Source organism: Chelon labrosus, assembly GCF_963514085.1.
Source record: "Chelon labrosus genome assembly, chromosome: 14".
Lineage (NCBI taxonomy): Eukaryota > Metazoa > Chordata > Actinopteri > Mugiliformes > Mugilidae > Chelon > Chelon labrosus.
In genome coordinates, this window is record NC_140347.1 from 24,086,723 (window position 1) to 24,108,548 (window position 21,826).

At 41.6% G+C, this 21,826-nt stretch overlaps 1 protein-coding gene across 1 annotated transcript; it reads right to left on the bottom strand.

Moving 5' to 3' along the window:
• Positions 1 to 8,006: 8,006 nt before the first annotated feature.
• On the bottom strand, positions 8,007 to 20,058 carry LOC311499106 (solute carrier family 23 member 2-like). Its single transcript, XM_084559972.1, has 12 exons — positions 17,811 to 20,058; positions 17,068 to 17,214; positions 16,012 to 16,169; positions 15,083 to 15,242; positions 14,689 to 14,870; positions 14,368 to 14,488; positions 14,100 to 14,256; positions 13,776 to 14,029; positions 13,447 to 13,611; positions 13,250 to 13,358; positions 10,098 to 10,193; positions 8,007 to 9,403 (listed from the first exon to the last, which is right to left on the bottom strand). Exons 2-12 carry the CDS (start codon positions 17,212 to 17,214, stop codon positions 9,162 to 9,164), a joined length of 1,791 nt encoding a protein of 596 aa, XP_084416098.1. The 5' UTR covers positions 17,811 to 20,058; the 3' UTR covers positions 8,007 to 9,161.
• Between the last annotated feature and the right edge of the window lie 1,768 nt (positions 20,059 to 21,826).

Genomic DNA, 21,826 nt, shown 5'->3' on the forward strand with positions numbered 1-21,826 from the left:
GACCTCCGTTGTAAAAAATGGTGGCGCTTTTAACCGCCTACTTCCGGGATTTGAAAATCGGATTAGTTCCTAACACTGTCATTTGGGCGTTGGACCTCATTCACTTACATTGCTGCGCATCGAATTGTTCCAGAGGTAAGTTGCTGAAATATGGACCTCTTTTGAATTGTCAACTGTCTATATTGTATCAGAGGTCCTTTGCGATGCTTATACTGGTCTTCATTTGTATATGCACAGCGTAATTATTTATATTTTATCTTGGTTGTTTCAACCAATTTTCTAGCATTGCCTGCTAGCTAATTAGCCAGCGCGACTTCCCCTGCTGTGAAGGTAGTTCGGTAATGAATCGCCACCACCTTTATGGCAACTTTTATTTAATTGAATTTTGGGATATACTAACTTTTCATTTTGTGACGTGTTGGCTGTACTTAATTTGTTGTACTGTTCCTGTTCCATGTTCACTTAGCTAGTGTACAATTTGCCCAGCGCTACTTGCTGATGCTTGATGAGATGCTGATAGATTGCTATCCCGTATGTCAAGGCATTGTCGTGACTCATGATTTGAGCGAGGGCAGAGCCCGTCTACGGAGAGCCGTGGCACTTCCCATTAGCCCCATTGTATCGATCTTGATTGCAGTTCCATTACAATTCCACTGGAGGCGCTCGCGGGCGAGTGCAGACTGAATGGCAGTCTATGGAGCTAGACGGCTAAATGTATCTCTTTCTCCTGCTTGTCGTTGAATCAACGTAGATTTTATTGTTGATTCCGCAAGTTCAATATAGATTATAGTCCAAAAGTTGAATGAATGAGTACTTATGTCTTTTCAATTTCATACAGGTTGGGCCGTTGTTGGCCGGAACACGCTAGCATTCTGCTAATGAATGCTGATTGGTTAGTGACGGACTTGCAACTGATTACGACCAGAGACCTCGTTTGATGGCACCTGAAGCTAAAGCAGAATCAGAAACATTTTCTTAAGGAGGACTTTCTGTCAAAGTTAATTTTTGTGTGCTGTATTTATGTTTTCCTGCGGGCACTTTTATTTTCATATCGTTATATATGTGTTGTAAAAAGTACACGGGTGAAATTGCCGTAAAGCAGCACCTCTGGCAGTATGAAAATATGTGACGTCATCACATTTTTTGAACGGATTTTTAGAACAGATAAATGAACTTAAAAATGCAATTTTCAGCTGAGTGTATTATCTTAGCCCACTCTTTTGAATGCAACTTTCAAATTACTTGATAAAAAATTATATCCTGAGAAAAGTGGATTCTGGGGGTGAAACCCCATAGGCTCCAATTCATTCTGCACTCGCCTGCGAGCGCCCCCGCATGGACAGAGACGTGTTACTGCAGCCAGTCCAGAAACTGGAAGTAACCAGAGTGCCACTTCTCTTCCTATTAGACTTTCTCTGGCGAGGGTTATTTAATTAGGAATGACGGGAATTTTAGGACTGGCGAGTTTGGCGTTGTGGTCCTGGGGGTGTCCACTCATCAGAAGAAGTGAGCTAGCTTCTAGGCGAATTCTGAACGGACCGCCATGGCAGACCTCTTTGCGTTATCACGAAGGTAGGCTAATAGCTGAATCGGAATTTATAAGCAAAATCACGGGAATCAATAGCCTAATACAGCCCAGTTGTGCTCAAATGAATATCATGAGACGTCTACCATCAGATGAATGATATGGAAAAATTAAGTCAGAGCCTCTAAAGCCAGTGCTACTACCCATGCGAACATGAACACTAAGCTTTTCTCTCCATGTAGCCTAAAACTTATCTAAGTAAGTTTTTTGTTGTCACCCTGCCTCTCCAAATGCAAAACTGACATTAACAAAAATGCAATAATGTAATAACAGCTGAAAAAGTACTTGGGTGTGTGTTTTATTTTATATTTACCGTTCAATAATGCAATCGCTGCTGTCTGTCCCATAGAAGAACATGACAGCCAGCGCATGTTTTGGAACTAATTGGGTTTACATGAACCACGTGACAGCCATAGCGGCGACATCAAAGAGTGTCGCAACTCTCTCTCTCTATGGCACTGGTGGAGACTAGCCGAGAGACCAAAGCTAGCAGCTAGCGCCAAGTGACGTTCAATAATCTGTAGATTGACCTAGAGACCCCGGATAATGTCTGCTGACCTGGATGATGTCATCTCTGAGCGGTCGGCTTGTTTACCTGTAATTTGCTAGTGCTATTTCTTTTTTTGAACCATGGCTGAATATTTTTCCAATTCTGAGGTTGTGGATGAACCGCAGTAGCAAATTACAGGTAGACAAGCCATCGTCATTTTAGGTCTGTTTTGTTTGGCATCTACCATGTACAGGACAATATACATATTATGGGAGAGACAGCAAGCTCAAATAGCCAGCCCTTGCAGTATTATGGAGTAAAATACACCTTAATTAAAAAATTGGTAACCACCTAAAACAAATCGTGATAGTAATAAAGGCAACATGAATGAACATCAGTAAAGAGCCACAGCTACGACCACGCAAAACCACAGTGAAACTACTCACCTAAACCACCGGCTTTTTCGTGGCCTTCTTCGAGGCAAAGTCCTTGATAAGGTCATCAAAGTCCAACTATCGGATCAATTCGGCCGCTATGGCCATGGGTGACAAACTGAGTGACAAACTGTTTGTCCAAAGTTCATTTTTTCATCTCATCCTCCGCTAGCGATGTGAGAGGACTCAGCTCAGGCTAACCTGGGTCGGCTGCCCCGCTCGGCTGCCCGCCGTAGTACTGCTAGCATTGTACGCTACGGTGTCCGTAAGAGGCAGCACTATGGGCAGCACCGCTCCACCACTACCAAACGTCTCCGGTGAACTTGAGCTAGCAATGTTAGCATAGTGCAGATTGTCCCGGTGTGTTGCAGTGGCATCGCTTCTATGAGTGCCATCATCTTGTTTCACTTTTCTGGTGAAAAATGTTGAGATGGATGGAATTTGCTGCACCAAAGCGCCATCTTTTGGCTTCTTTTTTATTATTAATCCTTTGTTTTCGTTTAGCTGATCCTGCTTCTCCATTTTGAAAACGTATTGTAGGCCTACGTTTGACCCCCAGCGTACGTACGTACGTCATTGTGTCATCACACATTACTGATTTAATCTTATAATTTCTAAAACATTCAAATATTGTTATTATCATACTACATTTTCAAAACCACATTCATTCCATTCTTTTTTTTTTTAATTGTACCAAAACAAACAAACAAAAAAAAAAACACAACTCTGAAGGCCGAGGGCCCCTATTGGCTTTGGGGCCCTGGGCACACGCCCACTTGGTCCATGTGGTAATCGTCTATGCCTAAGGTCTATGCATATAAACAAACCCCTCGCCCGTGTTTTACCAGAATTTTCATTCCTGTCCAGGCGTATGTGTGGAAACCCATCAACTTAAACTGTCCGGTACATCGTCACTGAACCATGTTTCTATAAAAGCCATTAATCCAGACTCACATTATTTGTAGCAGGCTCCAGCTTGTAGGTGCAACTCGTCCAGTTTGTTTTTGAGTGAACGGAGTTTGCAGAACAGAATGGGCGGCAGCGGAAGCTTGGTGGCCGCCACAACGTTTGTCACAAAGTGCGTTCCGTTTCAGCTCAATACGGAACGCGTACTTTTGTTTCTAAACACGGGACGATTCTGTTTTTCAAGGGCCGGTTGGCAAACCTATCCAGCAGTTCAGTCCGGCTATACAGTAGCCCCCCCAGAGCTAGCAGCCCCATCAGCAAAGCAGTGGGCTATCTGGCTTGATAGCACAAGATAACCCTCCTCCATGTCGCCAGCAGAGCAGCGCCATCTCATGGCTCACTAGTTACAAGTTACACTGGGTCAAGATGAGTTCTATGGAGGTTCTATGAGAGCCCATTTCTCAGTGTGGGAACCTTGACAGTGCTGAATCCTGGAATAACTTCAGGTGTCTAGCTTTGGAGTTTTATCAGACCCAATTGACCATCATGAGTATACTTATGCCTCAGCTGCATAATTTTCAAGACAGAAACGATACCCAAGTTGTGCAGGAAGAAAAGTGGGGTTGTACTGCCACTTTTGGTTCCTACAAGCCCTTTAGGGAGTCTAGAAGAGTAATTGTTTGCTTTAGTTATTCTCAATTCTGCCCGCTTTGCAGTGGGACTCTGTTTCTTATCACCAGCTCCCGAGTGTCCCTCCACAGAAGCTGAGCTTAGTTTAAATCACAGGAAGATGCTTGTGATTTCATTCTGATCTACTGTAGAGCTGGATCAGTGCAGGGCTCAGTCGGCAGGTGTTTCCTTGACAACGCTGACATCTAGTGGTGAGTGAGTCCTATTACATATCCACCTGAGACCAGTAACTGCAAACGTTACAAAACATTATCAAATAGTCACTTATGCTCAGGGTGAACTTTATTTCTCTGCAGCCGTTAAATAGTTTTCACATCTTTTCACAAACTCTCTGAGGGTTAGTGTAACTCTCCTTTAAAAACTTAAATGTTATATAAAAAAATAGCTTTTATTTTAATGATATCATTCAGGCCAGATTCATTTTTCATTTCCTCAGAACATTTAACTCAATAACCTCTGCGACTAAAGAGCTTATTCGTCTGTTTTCTTGTATCTGCAGAGATGATGTCGTTTGTGTTTCGAGCTTCTTCTTCACAAAGGAAATAATAAAGATCCTCATCATCACCACCAGCAGCTCAGAGGTCACTTTCTTTCCTGATTCGTTATCTCACCACTGAGGACATTTATCGGCCTGAACTGAACTGATGCTGCTGCTGCTGCAGGATGCGAGGGAAGATTTATTTTGGGACAATTGTTCATCTTTATTGTCTTTTCTCTCCTTCGTAAAGATAAAGGCGGCTCAGTTCAACTTCACTGAGTAATGATCACTGAGTTTTATCGTGATGGGAGGCTTTGTTTACATGCGGCTCACAGGATGAATATGAATCATGTCAGCAAGCGTCCTCCTGTAAGACAAGAACAATCACATCAGTACGACGAGCTGAAGGCCCAACCAGAGCCTTGTGATAGATGTATACTTCTGCGTCAGAAAAGCTCCACGAAGCTGATGAGTTTTAGCGGCATAATTAAAGCTTAAATCCAGATTAAAGCATCAACAAACTGAGTAACAGCACAGCATTCACTGTTTAAACTATCTTGCTTTCAAATATGTGGAGAAAATGATCAAATACATCTGCAACGTGGCTTCAGTTCAACATCAGAAGATTATCTTTTAAAGCATTTAGTTTGTGACTTTTCCTCTCAAATTTGTAACTTAAAAATTGAGACTTCAGTATTAAAATTATGACATTTCTTTTCAAATTTTGAACTTGAGTTTTCAAAATTGTCCCTTTTTTTCTCAAAATGATGACTTTAATATTAAAATTATTAAATTTTTCTCAAAATTTAAATAAATCTCAAACTTCAGACTTTTTCCCTCAAAATTGTAACAGTAACTTTGTTTTGCCTCAAAATATCACACCATTCTCCGGACCCAAACCTTTTTTCACAGCAAGCCCCCAATCTTTGTTCCAGTGACACTATACCCCAAGAAAAAATAAAAGAATCTTCAAGATCTTTTAAAAGCATTTCATTTGAGTTTTTAGTTTAAAAATATCTTGTTTAAACATTGGTGAAGGATCAGAAAAGATTATTTGTTTCAAATTAGGATGCAGCTCTTCACTTCCTGTTTCGCATGCTGTTAAATCTCTTAAATCTTTTTGTCTGTGTTCATCCATCAGAAACCAGAGTTTGTCAGTCTTTTTGTTTTTGCATCAGATTAATATTTATATCTTAATCTGTGTGTCACTAACAACAGAGAGCATCATAGTGATTTACATTAACAAAGTTTTGGTTTCCAGATTAGTTTGTGTGAATCGCCAAAGTCCAAACCAAAGTTTAGCCTGTAGCATCCTCTAGTGGTCAAATGGAGAACATTGCACTGTAAAGTAGAGCAAATCAACATACTGTCACGACTACATAAACCTTACAAGTGCAATACCTCATCTCTGGCATGCAATATGCCTTTAAGCCTATATGAACTGTAGATACACGGAAACAAAGCAACTGAAATGCAGCACTTGCTAAAGTCTGCTTGATGAATTGGGGATTACAGAGTCCCTCCTGTTTAGAGGCAGACAATGCAGAGCACTAATGGCACAATGAGAGTTTTCATTTTAGTATGAGCTTACTCATGTAAGCAGACTAGCTTTGTTAATGAACACCAGTGGGGCCACAATGTGATGAGGCTGCGGCAGATCTTGGAGAGTTAGAGAGTTATCATTTTGACCTGGGAAAATGTGGAAAATCTCTTCTCCGAAACGGACAGGGCTAACCTGAGAGAATGTATAAGCCCTGGTATGTATGCAAGAGTGAATGTACAAGCCACAGTATCTCTGGTGTCTCTAACAGGCGATCAATGGCAAAAAATGGATTGAGAATGCCAGAAAGAGAGAGAAGCTTGACTTGAAAGAGTAAAATTAACAGAGAGAAATCAGGATGAGTGAAGAAAGCCCGCGGCATAATGAATATTTCAGGCTATTTCTCAGCACTCAGCAGTGCTCTTATTACAAATCACTTTTACCCGTTACAACCTGCTATGCTCATTCATCCATTTGCGGTTTTGTTTTTGTGTACACATTTCTCCATCAGTGCATAATTGGAAAGCAAATGTTCTCTGAGGCCGGAGCAAAATTACCAGGATTGCATAATGATTAGAGTTGTACTAAACCGTCACTGATCCAATGCAGTTAAGTTATGAAGAGAATGAATTATTTATTGGAAAAAAAAACATGTCTCTTCACTCTTCACAGAATACAGACATTGTTTCTGACCTAGAATAATAAGGACAGAAAAGAAAAAGAAATACATTATTGTTTAGAAATAGCGTTTGTAGAATTCAAGGTAAGTTACTGTCAGAGTTTCTTTGACGAGGGAAGCTATTGTCACTTTCTTCCAAGTGTGAAAAATGCTGACTTAGTATCTTTCACCAATTCAGTCATTGTTTGTGAAAGTTTCTCCTTATTTTGATATACTAGCTAGTTATTTTAAGGGTAGTCATTATTTTCATTATGGCAAACGGGTGAGGCTGCGACTCATTAGTTGTACTTCCTCCTTTTGTCTCATCAAATTTAAGTGAGAATGTGAATGTGTGAATGTGAGAGATGTTAGAATTCATCCAGAGTTTCTGGCCACTGAGTACAAGATGCATCTGCCACTGAGCTCAGGAAATGAACAGGCTGTTTCTTTTGTCCCACTAAAGGAGCCCAAGGCCTAACCTGACCTTTTGTCGTGATAATCTACAGTTGTTGTTGTCACATATTGCTGTCGTAACACGATATTGTGCAGTTTCCTTTTTGTTACCAGAACCCCTGTAATGAGTAGCAACAAATCAGTATTCCCAGGACATGCGCGTAGCCATGTAAACATGTCAATTTGGCTTCTCAAAAGCAACAAATGACTGGGCAACATTTATGGAAACGTCTGTCTTATTAATGTGTTTGCACTTGTTCCTTGACATGATGAAATATTTCATTCTCCCAGGAGAAATGGGAAGTAATTGCCTTCAGGGCATCCTTCCAGTCGGATTAAAATTGACAGAATATTATTTCTCCTGCACGACGTGAATAAATCTACGAACAGAAAAACTGCAGTAATAATGGAAGTCTAGCCCACGAGGCAAGAAAGTACACATCCATGCAGATCACGGTTTTCAAATAAAAATCAGTCATACGAATGAACGTGTGCAAATAAGACACGCTGAAGTGTATTTGCTTAAGTGAGTGCCTTCACTGGATGTATTTTTGATTTAGCCTGTTTGTGTTTGAATTCAGTGAATGAGCAGTGTATCTGTCTGTCTTCATGCACTGCTGACTGAATTTGCCAGAATATTTTCCATGAAAAAGATGAACTCTACATTAGAGATTTGGGTTTTTGAGATCTGAAAAGTAAATCTCATGATGTGGACAGACAAATATACCAATAATGGTGAAATAATAAAAGCAATTCTTCAAGGCTGAAGTCTGAGACACAATAAAACAAGGGGAATTTAAAACCCTCCCTGATGAGCAGGAATTACTGAGTTATCATAATCATTTGCCACTAACATGCAGATCGCTGCCACGGTATCACATAAAACCCTTCAGAGAATTACTGCACGAAATCCTTTTACACCACATTACATAATGTAATACTGTGTGTTGTATTCTCATTGAGGAACACCCAGACAATCGAAGAAAAGGAGAGGTTTTTAAAGTGTAAATTACACTCTCCAGCTCCTGCTGTCACATCGGCCTGAAATAATATTAGTGTCAGCGGCAAAGCAGTGGTCACAGCGGGCCCCAGGGACAACTGATGGCTTCACAGATCAAAGCATTACACCATATCCCACCTGCCCGTCAAAGGTGGTTAGACAGAGGAAATGAATACTGAGGGGAAGAGATGACAGCGAGGAGGGCAAGGAGATGGATTGAGAAGATGTGTTATCTGTGTTTGTTTTTGCAAAGAGAAACACAACAACAGCTCGAGGGCTGCGGCTGTGGGTTTTTAAGCAGCTGCCTGAATCGATGTGGAGATAGGGCTGTGTGATAATAAATTTATCCACAGGCTAAATTTAATTTCCTTTGAAAGAGGAGAGTGAAGAGGACATCATTCCAGCTTTCTCTTCGTGTTTGTCACCAGCTGTGAGTTATTGGAAGATTTCTGAGTAATGGAAGAACATACAATGGTAACTCTTTGATCGTTCAGAAGCTTTCTTTTAATCGGTGCTGACAGAAAGTGAGTGAGCCTCAGCTATTTATATTTCTCTTTGCGTAGACAGGCTCAAATAAGTGACAGCCTGCTTTGCACATCAAAATGAAACCTGCTGCACGGTTTGACGGAAACACAGATGATCTTACTGGAGTTTTGTGTTGTTTCAGGTGAACACATTCATACTGAAAGTGATGAGTGGCCAGAAGTGCATTCAGCATTTACATTTTTTCACTGGCATCCACATGAACTCAAATAAATGCTACAGCTCAACGTTCTTCAGTTAAAAACAATGGTTATGATTAATGTGAAGATGAGAGAGGCCTTTTCATGAGACTGCTTGACAAGAAACAGCAGCTTGACCTAGAATTAGTGGAAAACATGATGATATATTGTATATTTTTCTATTTTGCTACCTCTAGCTCAGTCCTTATAGAGCAAACTCCTCAATGACCAGTGCGCCGTGCTCAGTGCCCTGGCTCATCTTCCTCAGTTTTGAGCCGCCGTGACTGTCCCGTGGGCAGAACGGGATGTAACGAACCCAAGATTGGGATCGCAGGGAAGAGGTTATGCCAAAGGGGAGGCCATACACCTCCTCAATTCCAGGGGTGTCGTCAGAGTCTTCAAGATGTGGTTTGTCCCGGACTAAGAGGCCACGCTCACGTTTAGTACCTGAATGGGATTAGAAAAGCTGTTAGAAGAGACTGCCCCACTTTTCTTGGTAATGGAACAATACACCATATTGCATGTCCAGAATCTGCATGAAACTGCAATTTCCATGCACACATAAAATGCCTCATCTAACCAGGTAAAATATTAGCAGTGACCACGTAAACACTTGATGCAGCAGTTTCTTCCAGGTTGGAATGAATACACAGTGTGGTTAATCATCTGGTGGGACGAGTTCCCAGGAGGGACAGAGGACAGCATGGTGGTAACAAAATGACAAGTTGTTCAAAAGCCCGCTTGAAAAGATGAACATAGCCACAACTGATATTAGCAGCCATGCTAAAAGTGTGGATCTGTCTTGGTCAACTTCTTCCATTGAATTCTTCCATTAATTAAAAATAATTAATGCTGTCAGTCCCTGCACCACAGCTGGCAGAAACACTTGGCATGTGTCAAACAGGTATATTGTGATTAATGTTTCCGGCTATGGAAACGCGTATATCTTATCGGATCATTTTATTGCTATCACTTATCAGTTACGTAGACGCTCCCCTCAGGTTGAATAACTCCATTTAACCCATTTAATTCAGTTCCATTCAAGTGTGTTAGTGAGCTATGCTAACGAATCAGCGTGCTAAATGGAATGCAGCCTTATTAATGCTTTTGATCACACATGTGCCTTTTGCCTTCAGCTTACCAGGAATTGTGTTATCTAAGAAGCAGCCAAGGAAGCCTCCCACAAACATGTTGGTGGTCAGCAATATGCGCAGCACTTGGTCCACCTCTTTGACACCTGAGACACACACCAAGGACAAAACAGAAAAGTATCAGGGTAGTATAGTCAAAAACATTTCCTGACTTGTATGACTGGCTTCTTTCCCCTAACCTGGAGGTTTCACCTTTTTATTGTGTGTGTGTGTGTGTTGTGTGATCGCAGGAGTAGAGTCCGGTGTGTGGGAGTGGGCCTGCCAACTATTTGCAATCCTGTCTGTTTTAAAAACCAGGCTTCAGCTCCTACATGGCAACAGATTGGAGGCGCAGGTTTCATGTTAGCCTCATTTGAGCCTTATTTGTACCTTGCACTTGTTTTTCCTGTTTTGTTTTTTTCTTTTTCAAAACCCAACCTTCCCTTCCTGCCAGTGGCGGTTCTAGACCAGTTTCACTGAGGGGGCCTGGCTGGGGCCAGGGGTTTTGTCAGAGGGGCACATTCAACCCGGGGCAAAAAAAAAAAGACAAAGATTCAAAATCTTATTTGATTTATTTTTATTTTTATAAAACCAGTGATTAACCATTGTAACCAATAGTTCCAATAGAATAATTCAAATCAAACATAACATTTGAGACACAAGCATAAAAAAAATGCTAATAACATTTCATAGAACATTTTGACTGATTGGAGAAAATAATCAACAGATGAATTGATAATGAAAATAACTGTTAGCCTGGGTTCAGTTTCTCAGTTAATTAGAATCAATTATATGCAATTATCAATTATATATACATAAAGAACTATAGACAAAAAGCAGTGGAGGGAATACACAACTAGGGTTGCCAACCGTCCCTTGAAAAAACGGAATCGTTCCGTATTTAGAAACAGAAGCACACATCCCGTATTGCGCTGAAACGGGACGCACTTTGTCCCGTATTAAAGGGATAGTTCACCCTAGAATGATATTTCGCTCATTATCTACTCACCCTCATGTTGACTAAGGGCTGGAAGAAGTTTCAGAGTCCTCCGTCCCTTCTCTGAGTTACAGGGGGTCTTGGTGTAGCAGTGCATTTCAATGCAACGGTTGTAAAGGGACACCAGAGCTCTTCGTAAAAAAACACACACAAAAAAACATCCAAATACCTCCATGATGCTCGTATGTAATGTCCGTCTTGTGCTGAAGCCCCAAATTGCGTAATTGTCCCGAAAAAAATTAAATAAGTCCACATTCCAAGCATGTTTGTAGCATTAGCTCCGAGTGTTGTTGTCCCGGCTCTTCCGCTGCCAGCGCGCATGCGCAAGGTTCGCACTGAGACTCGCTTCCTTGTTTACCCCGGCGAAGGACTAGAAGCAGCCCGTAATAGCCTGCCTTGCACCGGGACAACACTTTTTCGTGCAATTTTAGCCATGGCTGAAGATTTTGATGTCGAGGACGAGCTGCATTTCTTTGCTGAGCCGTATTTGTACGAGCCAGAATGGACAGAGGAGGAACTCAGGCAACAGGACGAAGCAGCAGCTACGGCTGCTGCTGCGGCTGCCATGGCTGCCACAGGTGAACCAGACTCACAGCCAGCTGAATACAGAAGCCGAGCACGGGAAACCTGGTGGTAAACAAGGAAGCGAGTCTCAGTGCGAACCTTGCGCATGCGCGCTGGCAGCGGAAGAGCCGGGACAACAACACTCGGAGCTAATGCTACAAACATGCTTGGAATGTGGACTTATTTAATTTTTTTCGGGACAATTACGCAATTTGGGGCTTCAGCACAAGACGGACATTACATACGAGCATCATGGAGGTATTTGGATGTTTTTTTGTGTGTGTTTTTTTACGAAGAGCTCTGGTGTCCCTTTACAACCGTTGCATTGAAATGCACTGCTACACCAAGACCCCCTGTAACTCAGAGAAGGGACGGAGGACTCTGAAACTTCTTCCAGCCCTTAGTCAACATGAGGGTGAGTAGATAATGAGCGAAATATCATTCTAGGGTGAACTATCCCTTTAAGCTACCGCGAGAATCAAAAATAGTGAGTAAAATGTCAGCGGAAGTAATAAATAACAGGCCGCTTTATATTAACATTTACGGTAAACTTATTCCCAGTCCATCTCCAATGAGCTGACAGCGGGAATACCGCTCGGTACTGTCGCTTGCGAAGAAACAACAACTTTTCCTCACACTTTCTGTTTGCACTTTTCTTATTTCACTATTACAAAAATGTTCTGCTTTCTATTGTTTTATATTCATTTATAAAGTTTTAAGTGAAGCAGGACAGGTTTCTGTTTAATATTTATTTTATTCTGTAAATTTTGTTATTTTATAAACTGTTGAATAATAATTTGTTTTTCATGATTAATTCAATTCAGGTTTGAGTCAAATAGTTAAAAAAAAATATATCGTTTCACACACAAATAAGGACTAAAACAATTCACCACGCTGGGAAGGGTGAAGGCATTCGGGTCGGCCGGCCCTGCCAATGAGGTGTCCCATTTATTTTTCAGTTAATTGGTAACCCTTTACACAACACTTCAACAGCCCACGACATAAACAACATTTATTACAATAGGCTACTGTTGCGAGCTTGTTGTTTTTTTGTTTTGTGGAAAGGTTTAACTAACGTTAGCTAGAAGCATGCAATCAAGTCAAGTTGACATTAACGCCTGGTCTGACAGGCTGCTATCATAATTCATAAAGTTAGCCAACAACATTTCTTGACCAGAAGTCTTACCTCATAACAATACAATATTGTAATCGTTTCACTGCCTCTCGTCGGGTTGATGGTATCGAAACTGACCGCCGTGTTCGGTGGTGTAACGCACTAAAGGATCCGACTAGAATGTTGAGCCACGCGCATTAGTTCCGCTTTCTGCGTCGCGCAATATCACAATTTTAATTACTGTATAATCTTCGTTCGGAGGGGGGGCCACAGGGGGGTCCAGACTCAGTGTTACGGGGGCACTGGCCCCTGTTGGCCCCCCCTTAGAACCGCCACTGCTTCCTGCTTCCCTTCACACGGACCTACTGGACTCTGACTGCCTGTTAAACTCTGATAACATCATACTCTTCTCAGCCCTTTTGTAAACAAATATCTGTTGAACTCCTACTAGCTCCAGTGACAATAGGTTCCTTGTGTGTTAATTTTACCCGTTTGCAGGAAATCCGGATTCTTCTGGATCCAGTTCGGAATGACGAGAGCAGAAAACATGGAGAAACCGAACACGAAGATATTCCGAGAAGAATTCATGTCTGTGGACTGTTAGACAGGACAACACCACCATTAGCGAAACAGCCCTTGCAAACCCACGGATAAACGTTTTTACGCTGTTTTTTTAGTTGTTTACCTGCAGGTTAGAGATTCCAGCAGCAGTTATGACTCCGAACATGACCAGGAACATCCCTCCAACCACAGGGATGGGGATGGTTGTGAAGATGGCTCCAAATTTGCCCAGCATCCCCAGCAAAACCATGAAAACTCCGCTCAGGAAAATCACTGTTCGACTACCCACCTGTCACCACAAAAACATCATGCTATTTGTATACGCATTTTGTTCAGGTAACTACTTTGCAATATAAAAACAGAGGTTCTCACACTTGCTTCTCCATTTTAACGACTCATGGATGTTAAACTCATGAGTAGATAAAGTTCAGAATGAGTACGTATGTGTCTTACTTTGGTGATACCGAGTGCTGCCACATTCTCGCTAAAAGAAGTAGTGCCGTTGCCTGTGCCAAAGGCCCCTGCCAACAATGAGCCGACCCCTTCTACACCGATGCCCCGGTTGATGGCGTGCTTCGGGGGAGGCGGCGCCCCTGACAGCTGGGCACAGGCATGGTAGTCGGCCACAGACTCTGCCATGGAGCACACTATTCCGGCCATCATGCCAAACACACCCGCCAGGCTCACAGTCGGCATTCCCCACTGACCTGAATGAAAAGTCAGATTAGTGATTGTTGAACAGTCTTTCAGGTGAGTGTGGTTTTGCTTTGAGCTTACCAGGGTAAGGAAACGTGAACCAGGCAGCCTCGCTCAGTACATTTCCCTTCACATCAGTGCGAGCCAGGTGGCCATAGTGGGTCGAGTCGGCTGGTAGGACATCATAGATGGTGAGGAGGTAGCAGACTAACCATGAGACCGCTATGCCTAGCAGAATCTAATCAACATCTAGAATTAGTATCGGAGTCAGTATGTCTCATCAGATTTGCAGCTTAAAATAATGATTTAGAAAATACACTTCTTGATGAGGCGTTTCTGGAGAACATACAGGCAGTATCTGGAAGATATAAAACTTTGAGGTGTGCAGTTTTTTGGTCTTGCTGTATGCAGGGACGGGGATTGGTACGAGACGAAGGTACTGAGAAAACAGGATGATCAGCACTGTGGTCCTGTGCATGTGACAAGAATAGCATGGTCATTAGAGAACAATCTCATATTCGTAATATTCAGTTTGTAAGCTTTTTCTGCAGACTACGGCATTACAAGGTGGAATTTAGTGTCGATTGTCGTTTTAGACTGTGACCTCTTGAGGTGGAAGGTCAGAGCTAAACCGACATCCTAATAGTGCTGCCTCAGACTGGTTACTCACATGGCAGAGATGCCCCAGTGGCTGCCGGCCCTGTCTCCGGTGAAGTCATACAGAGATAGTCCAATGAGAGAGACAGTGGGCGCAATGGTTAAGGGGCCAATAAACCGCATGAGGAATCCGATGAGGCCAGAGAATCCAACCAGGATCTGGAGGACAGAGGCCACCATGATAGAGCCCTGAAGCTGTTGACAGGAACACAATAACCAAGGACATTAGCCTTAATGTCACCACTCTTTCTATCGCTGAGTGATAGACTCTGACAATGAATATGATTGGTTACTTCCTGGAGCAGAAACCACATGTGCACACTGAATTAATCATGAGCTCTGCAGAATTTAAATCCTTGTTGGTCTGCTTTTATCTGAAGCTATGGATGCACACAGTGCTCGCTCACTGTTCTCATGCGGGTCTGCCACACTTCTATGTAGACAGGGGAGGAGGTGTTGACCAGACTGGCATTCTGAGTCCAAGCTGGGCACTTCCACTCCGGCAGGGACAACATGGCCATAGCAGGAGTCACCAAGGCAAATGTACCTCCCTGCAGGATGGGAAGTCTGCAAGTGAAACACAGAAAGAGAAATAACTTTCTCTCAGACTGGAAAAGAGTTACTGGTGAATAAGAATACAGAAGACAAAGCCAACGCTGGCTTGTATTTATAATTTTACATGATCAGCATGTGAGTTTAGCATGCTAATGTCTGCTACTGACACCAGGGAGCTTCCAAAGATTAGTTTACGAGTTTGGAAAATAATTCCTAAACAACATGGTAAACATGCTGCCCTGACATGGCTAACATGTAGTTTATATTATATACCAGAATTAAAATTAATTATCAGTCATGTTTCTCTCCTCTGACCCATTATAAGACCTTTGCACTCTCCAACTCTGCTATAGTTTTAACAAACCCTTGAGAAAAATGTCTGCATGTTTTGCACTACGCTAATGAATAGTTAATACTATGAGGCAGTATCTGTCCCAAAAAACATGTTTCATGAGTATTTTTAATGTTGTTTTAGAGTTTATTATTTCCTTGATAAAGACTTTAAAAACGTTGATGACTCATCCTGTACTAGGGGGCGTATACAAATTTTGCGGCCAATTAAATGCTTTTTCTAATGTTTTTGTCCCTCCTTCTCCCGTGGCTTCAACTCTTAGCTTTCAAATGTTTGGATGGTGCCTGTACACGCCTTTGGATTTGACCAATCATAGCAGACTGGATTTTGGGGAGGAGGCTAGGCCTCCCTAGCGCTGATTTTACAGATACAAATAGCATTCTGATTTTACAGGATGCTTAGCTGTGGCACAGACTTTCTTATTCTCACCTGACACCGAAGGTAACCTGCAGAATGGTGCACAAGCCAGATACAAAGAAAATGGTGTTAATGAGGCGACTCTGGGTCAGGCTGTCGTGTCGCAGACAAAGTCCCTCAGAGAGAATAAGAGGGATGGCGATGATCCCACCGAATGCTGTCAGGTAATTCTGTAGAGGAGAAGGAACAGACAAAATGACTGTATGCATCAGGCCACACCGGCACAAGTAGTACACACATAGAAGATCTATAATGCATCCATGTCTATACCACTTACAGTATACTGTCTTCTCTGTGCCAGTACAAGGCAAAAAAGATTGCATTTGCGACCACTGTCCGCAATAACACCATCGTGAAGAAGGCCAGACAGCATCTCTACCTCCTAAAGACGCCTCAGAGACTTTAAGTTATTTTACACCTGCACCACAGAGAGCATCTTGTGTGGGAGCATCACCACCTAGATGGGAAATTGCACCAGGCAGGACCTTCTGGCTCTCAAAAGGGTGGTCCGTTCACCGGCGCGGACCAACAGAACCCCCCTCCCCAACAGGACATTTATACTAAATGTTGCAGGTTAAGGGCCAAGAAGATCCTGGAACAGCCCATTCACCCCGGACACTCTCTCTTCACCCTACTGCCATCATCCCGGCGTTTCCACTGTCTGAGGACAAAGACTGAGGCTGAAGAAGAGTTTCTGTCCCCATGCCATCCGTCTGCTAGACTCTGAGCCTTAAATGGACTTAAGTACCACTGCATCACTGCACTTTAATCACACAGCTGCTTTAAAATATTGTAAATGCACGTAGGTACGAGCTACTCCCTTTAAGTTTACATTTCAAGTTTACAGTCTATATTTTATTTTTCTCAGTTATACATTTATACTTATATTGTTTTTATACTGGCTACAGGTACAAAAATACTTTTCACTGTGCATTGCACTATGTACAACTATTATGTATCTTATCTTATCTTATCTTATCTTATCGTGATAATGTGAAGTAATGTTACGGTCATAGCCCCAGTCATGATGTTAATCATAAAAATATCACCAGCATAGATTACACTCACCTGAATGGATAGGAAAATACAAAGGTACCAAGGTGGGACATCAGTTACACAATAGGTTGGTTTATTCCTTTCTTTATCTGAAACACAGCTGCTCCCGCAGGTTTCTTCTGCCTTTTCATCAGGTCGATCATTGACTTGCACATCCATCTGCATAAGTGCAATATAAAAGATCGAAAGATAAAAGATTACTCATCTACCATCAGGACTAAGTTCTCCTCACTAAACATTTCTTAACAAATAGGCAAGAAAAAGCTCACCCGGAGTCATACCAATGCAATAACTGGCTTTCAGATGAATTTAATGACTATACACATGTACCCACTTTTCAGATAAAATATTATCACGTTATTACATGAAATTATCACGTTATTTCATGATAATGATATTTTCATGTTATAACGTGAAAATATCATGTTATTTCAAGATATATTTTCACGTTATAACGTGAAAATATCATTATCATGAAATAACGTGATAATTTCATGTAAAAACGTGAAAATATTTTATCTTGAAATAACATGATATTTTCACGTTATAACATGAAAATATCATTATCATGAAATAACGTGATAATTTCATGTAATAACGTGATACTTATCATGTTAAAACGTGAAAAATATCATGTTATAACAAGAAACTTTCATGTAATTACATAATATTGAGCCTTTTTTTTCTACAGTGTGGCAGCAATACGCTTCCGTAATAGGTAAACAGTTGTGCCAAATGCCGAGGAAATTATTTACTCATTCTCGTGTGACGTCATCTTTGCTTGGACTGCCTTTCAGACTTTATTATTGTGATCACACGTAGGACCATGTGTTCACACCAGACCTTTACACGGAAACTATCTGAACCAAAAGCGCAAAAGTGGCGTTTCGTTTTCACTTTTAACTCCGCATTTAGACGAGCGTTTCTGAAACAAATCTGTGTTCAAACGGAAACGCAAAAGTGTGTGAAATTTCATACACATAGATGCAGTATACCGCCAGATGGCTAGGTGGCAACACTCCCAAGAGTGCCTGCGTAGAGGTATTTACATTTCTTCTACTTTTCCACGCTTAGCGCGCGAAATACATTAACCAAAACAACCACTTGGATACAAATTATTGCGGCTAGGGCCTGTTGAACCTCCATCGCGGAGCTCGACATGTTGTTTACTTGTTTTTCCGGTCCTGTCGCATGCTTGTCACGTCATTTCTATTCGACGAGAAACGCAGTTTTGCGTTATTCACCCTTTGCACGGTGACGCGAGGGTGGAGCGTTTTTAAGATTTCCACTCTGGAGGGTGGTTTCACTTTTTTGCGTTTTCAACCCCCCAAAACGTCGTCACCATCTAAACGATATAGGACATCCGATAAAATGTTTTGCGCTTTTCACCTCCAATCGTTTCCGTGTAAAGTGCCCCTAAGTTCAGCTCACTAATTGCGTTACATCCATGTCAATCATTATTAACTATGTGGTATTCCTGTTTACAGCAATGGGTTTGCTGTTTACAAGAAATAAAATCTGTAATCTATACGTATATGACCAGTGATAAACTGAGGTGGATGGACTTCTTCATCTCGCCTAAAACACAATATAAGTTGTTATGTCACCTTAAGCATTGTATAATATACGGATGAACGGATGGATACATACATAGCTAGATGGATGGTGGGTGGATAGTTTCCTCAATGTGCGGAGGTTGCTTTCTTCTTTAATGTACTCAGCTTGTGTTAAGGAAAAGGAAAAAACTTCCTGTGCTCAGAGATAACGGTGACAGCTACTATCTGGTGCTTTGTTTGATCATGTTTTGCATGTACCGCTTTTCTCAATCCTTTTGACGGGACAAAATTGTTAGATGAAAAGATTTAGGCCTTCAAAGAGAAGGCGCCTCCTACCCTCAGATGGAGAATGTGAAGACCAATTAAAGGTGCAGTAGGCAGGATTGCGAAGATCCAGGACTTGGATCATCGGATCAATTTGAACATCGACAACTTCTCAGAAGTTCCACTCTCACTGAACATCCGGATTCTGAACTGTTGCAGTTCCACTCTGATTCCATATGAGGGCGCGCTCAGGACGAGTGCAGAATGAATGGCGGTCTATGGAGCAGTACCCCTCAAAATCCACTTTTCTCAGGATATAATTTTTTGTGCAGTAATTTGAATATTGAATTTGAAAGGAGATGCAAAGAAATTACACACTGCTGGGTGTTAGATTTTTTAGAGTCACTTATTTTGCTTTAAAAAGTATTTTAAAATGTCAATGACGTCATACACATCGTACGACCAGATACTGCTTTACGGCAATCCTTCAGTCACTGCTTTGGTGCTTTCGCGCTCTGCACTTTCTTTTCTCTCGAGGCATGGACAACACAGCTGACACGGGTAAATAATCGTGCTAGAAGAGTTTCTGTTTCGTTGTTTTAAAAGACCGGGCCGGAAAAAAAAAAAACTTGGGCGAAAAAGTCCGTCTTAACATTCTGGTCCCGCTTCGGATGCCACGATGCCGTCAAGCGGGATCTGGTCGTAATCAGTCCTTCACTGACCAATCAGCGTTCATTAGCACAATGCTAGCGTATTATGGGCAACAACAGCTCAACCTGTAAGAAAACGAAAGGACATAAGTTCTCGTTCATTCAACTTTTGACCTATAACCCATGTTCAGTGATGGGCAAGCTACTTGATATTTGTAGTGAGCTAAGCTACTAGCTACTCTACAATAAATTCAGCTTCACTACACAGAAGCTACCACCCATAAAAATGTAGCAAGCTAAGTTACAGTCTGTCAAAAGTAGCTTGATAAGCTACATTAGTAGCTACTTTCAGTTAATCAAACTGCATGCCAAGTCAATGCAATTTTAGTGATCAACACAACTGTCAGTCAGATAAAGGCTAAAATATGATTTATTCATTGAACAATAGCCCAATACACAAAAAAATAAATACAAATCAGAGCACATTTTTAGCTCTAGTTACACAAGAATGCCTTTTGAAATTGTAAATAAAATAAAGTATGTAAATAAAGAAAAAATTATAGGAATGAGCCTAAATAGGACAAAAATATGAGTTTAGTTTCCAAATTAACATTGTATTTTCATTACAAATTAACACTGTAATTGTATTTTCCTAAGAACTGTTATTTAACTGTAATTTAACTGAATTGCTATATTTCAACAAGAATGCCCTCTGAAATTGTAAATAAAATACAGTAAGTAAATAAAAAAACATGGTTTCCACCAATGTTCCATCTAATTTTTCACGTGTCTGGGCATACACAAAAACTCTGTGAGTACACTGTGGACCACTGTGGGCTACACACCAGTATCACACCTGTCCAAAACCTGAGATCATAGCAAGTTACATAGTTAATCAAAAGAATCCCATTATAGCAGTCATTTCCGTTACTTTCAATATAAGTGATTTGGCCCACTTAACATAAAAAGGACAAAAATCTTGTTGTTCATGAGCCGTGTAGTATATGTCAGTGTGAGGGTTCTGCTGTTGTCTGGGTGAGGAAGAGTCCTGCTCTGGAAGAACTGACACATGTACACCTTTCAGAGATAAAATAAACCCTGTATTAAAAAAATATTAAAATTAACAGATTAAAACCTGTCCTGCTTAACTTAAAACTGTATAAATGAATATAAAACAATAGAAAGCAGAGCATTCCTCTTGTAATAGTGCAATAAGAAAAGTTCAAACAGAAAATTTGAGGAAAAGTTGTAGACACACACTCCGACAGCCATTCCATCTTAAAAGAACCACATTTAATTTTTGCTTTGTCTTGGTGAGTGGATGCGCCACTGCCTTAACCGCACTGTTACCTAGCTAACCTGCAAAACAGCGGCGCCACGGCGCATATGGGCGGGGCACGTACTGTCATGATTGGCAGCGTAAGTGAACCGCATCATATCATTGGCTGGACAGCTGTCACTCACTGAGTTACATTGCAGAATGGTACATAAACAAATAACAATTTACTTGTTTAATTTATTTACAGTTCATGTTGGATTTTTTTATGCGCTGCATTGATTTTCTTGTGCGCGGAGAACGTGCGAGCAGTGCGCGATTGCGCAAACGCGCAGCTTAGAGGGAACATTGGCCACTAAAGTGACATATTTTTGAAGGTATGGCCACCACGGTGTATGCTCATGCTCTTCCACGGATCTTGGGCTCTCTCTCTTTTCTCTCTCCAGTATGTGTGTGTCGCTTGTCTATGTCGTCACCGTGAACATTCTGTAGGCCTACGCATGCGCTTGTACCCGGCGTGTTTTTGTCGACACAGAAACATCCTGTTTTCCTAATTTATGTGTTTGATGGCTGCAGGGAAATGCTGTTGTGTGTGAAATGTCAGAAATGTCCAGGAGAAATTAGCTTTCGAGGACGCTACCGCGCTACTTGATCAATAAAAGAGCTTAGCTACTGAAAAGTTACTTGGTTTTGTAAATAGCGACGTTACTGCCAAGCTACTGACAAAAGTAGTTAAGCTAGTAGCGCGCTACAAGTAGCGACGCTACTGCCCATCACTGCCCATGTTGAACTTGCAAAACCTACAATCAAATCTGAGATTTCTCAACGACAATCGGGTGAAAGAGACACATTTAGCCGTTTAGCTCCATAGTCCCATTCACGTTGCACTCATGGCGATCGCCCCCAGTGGAAATCTGGTGGAACTGCAACCAAAATTCGTTACAATGGGACTAAAGGTTAGATTATGCTTCCGCGTAGTGATCACTCAATGGTCACGCAATGGCCACGCAGTTGCTCGGACGCAG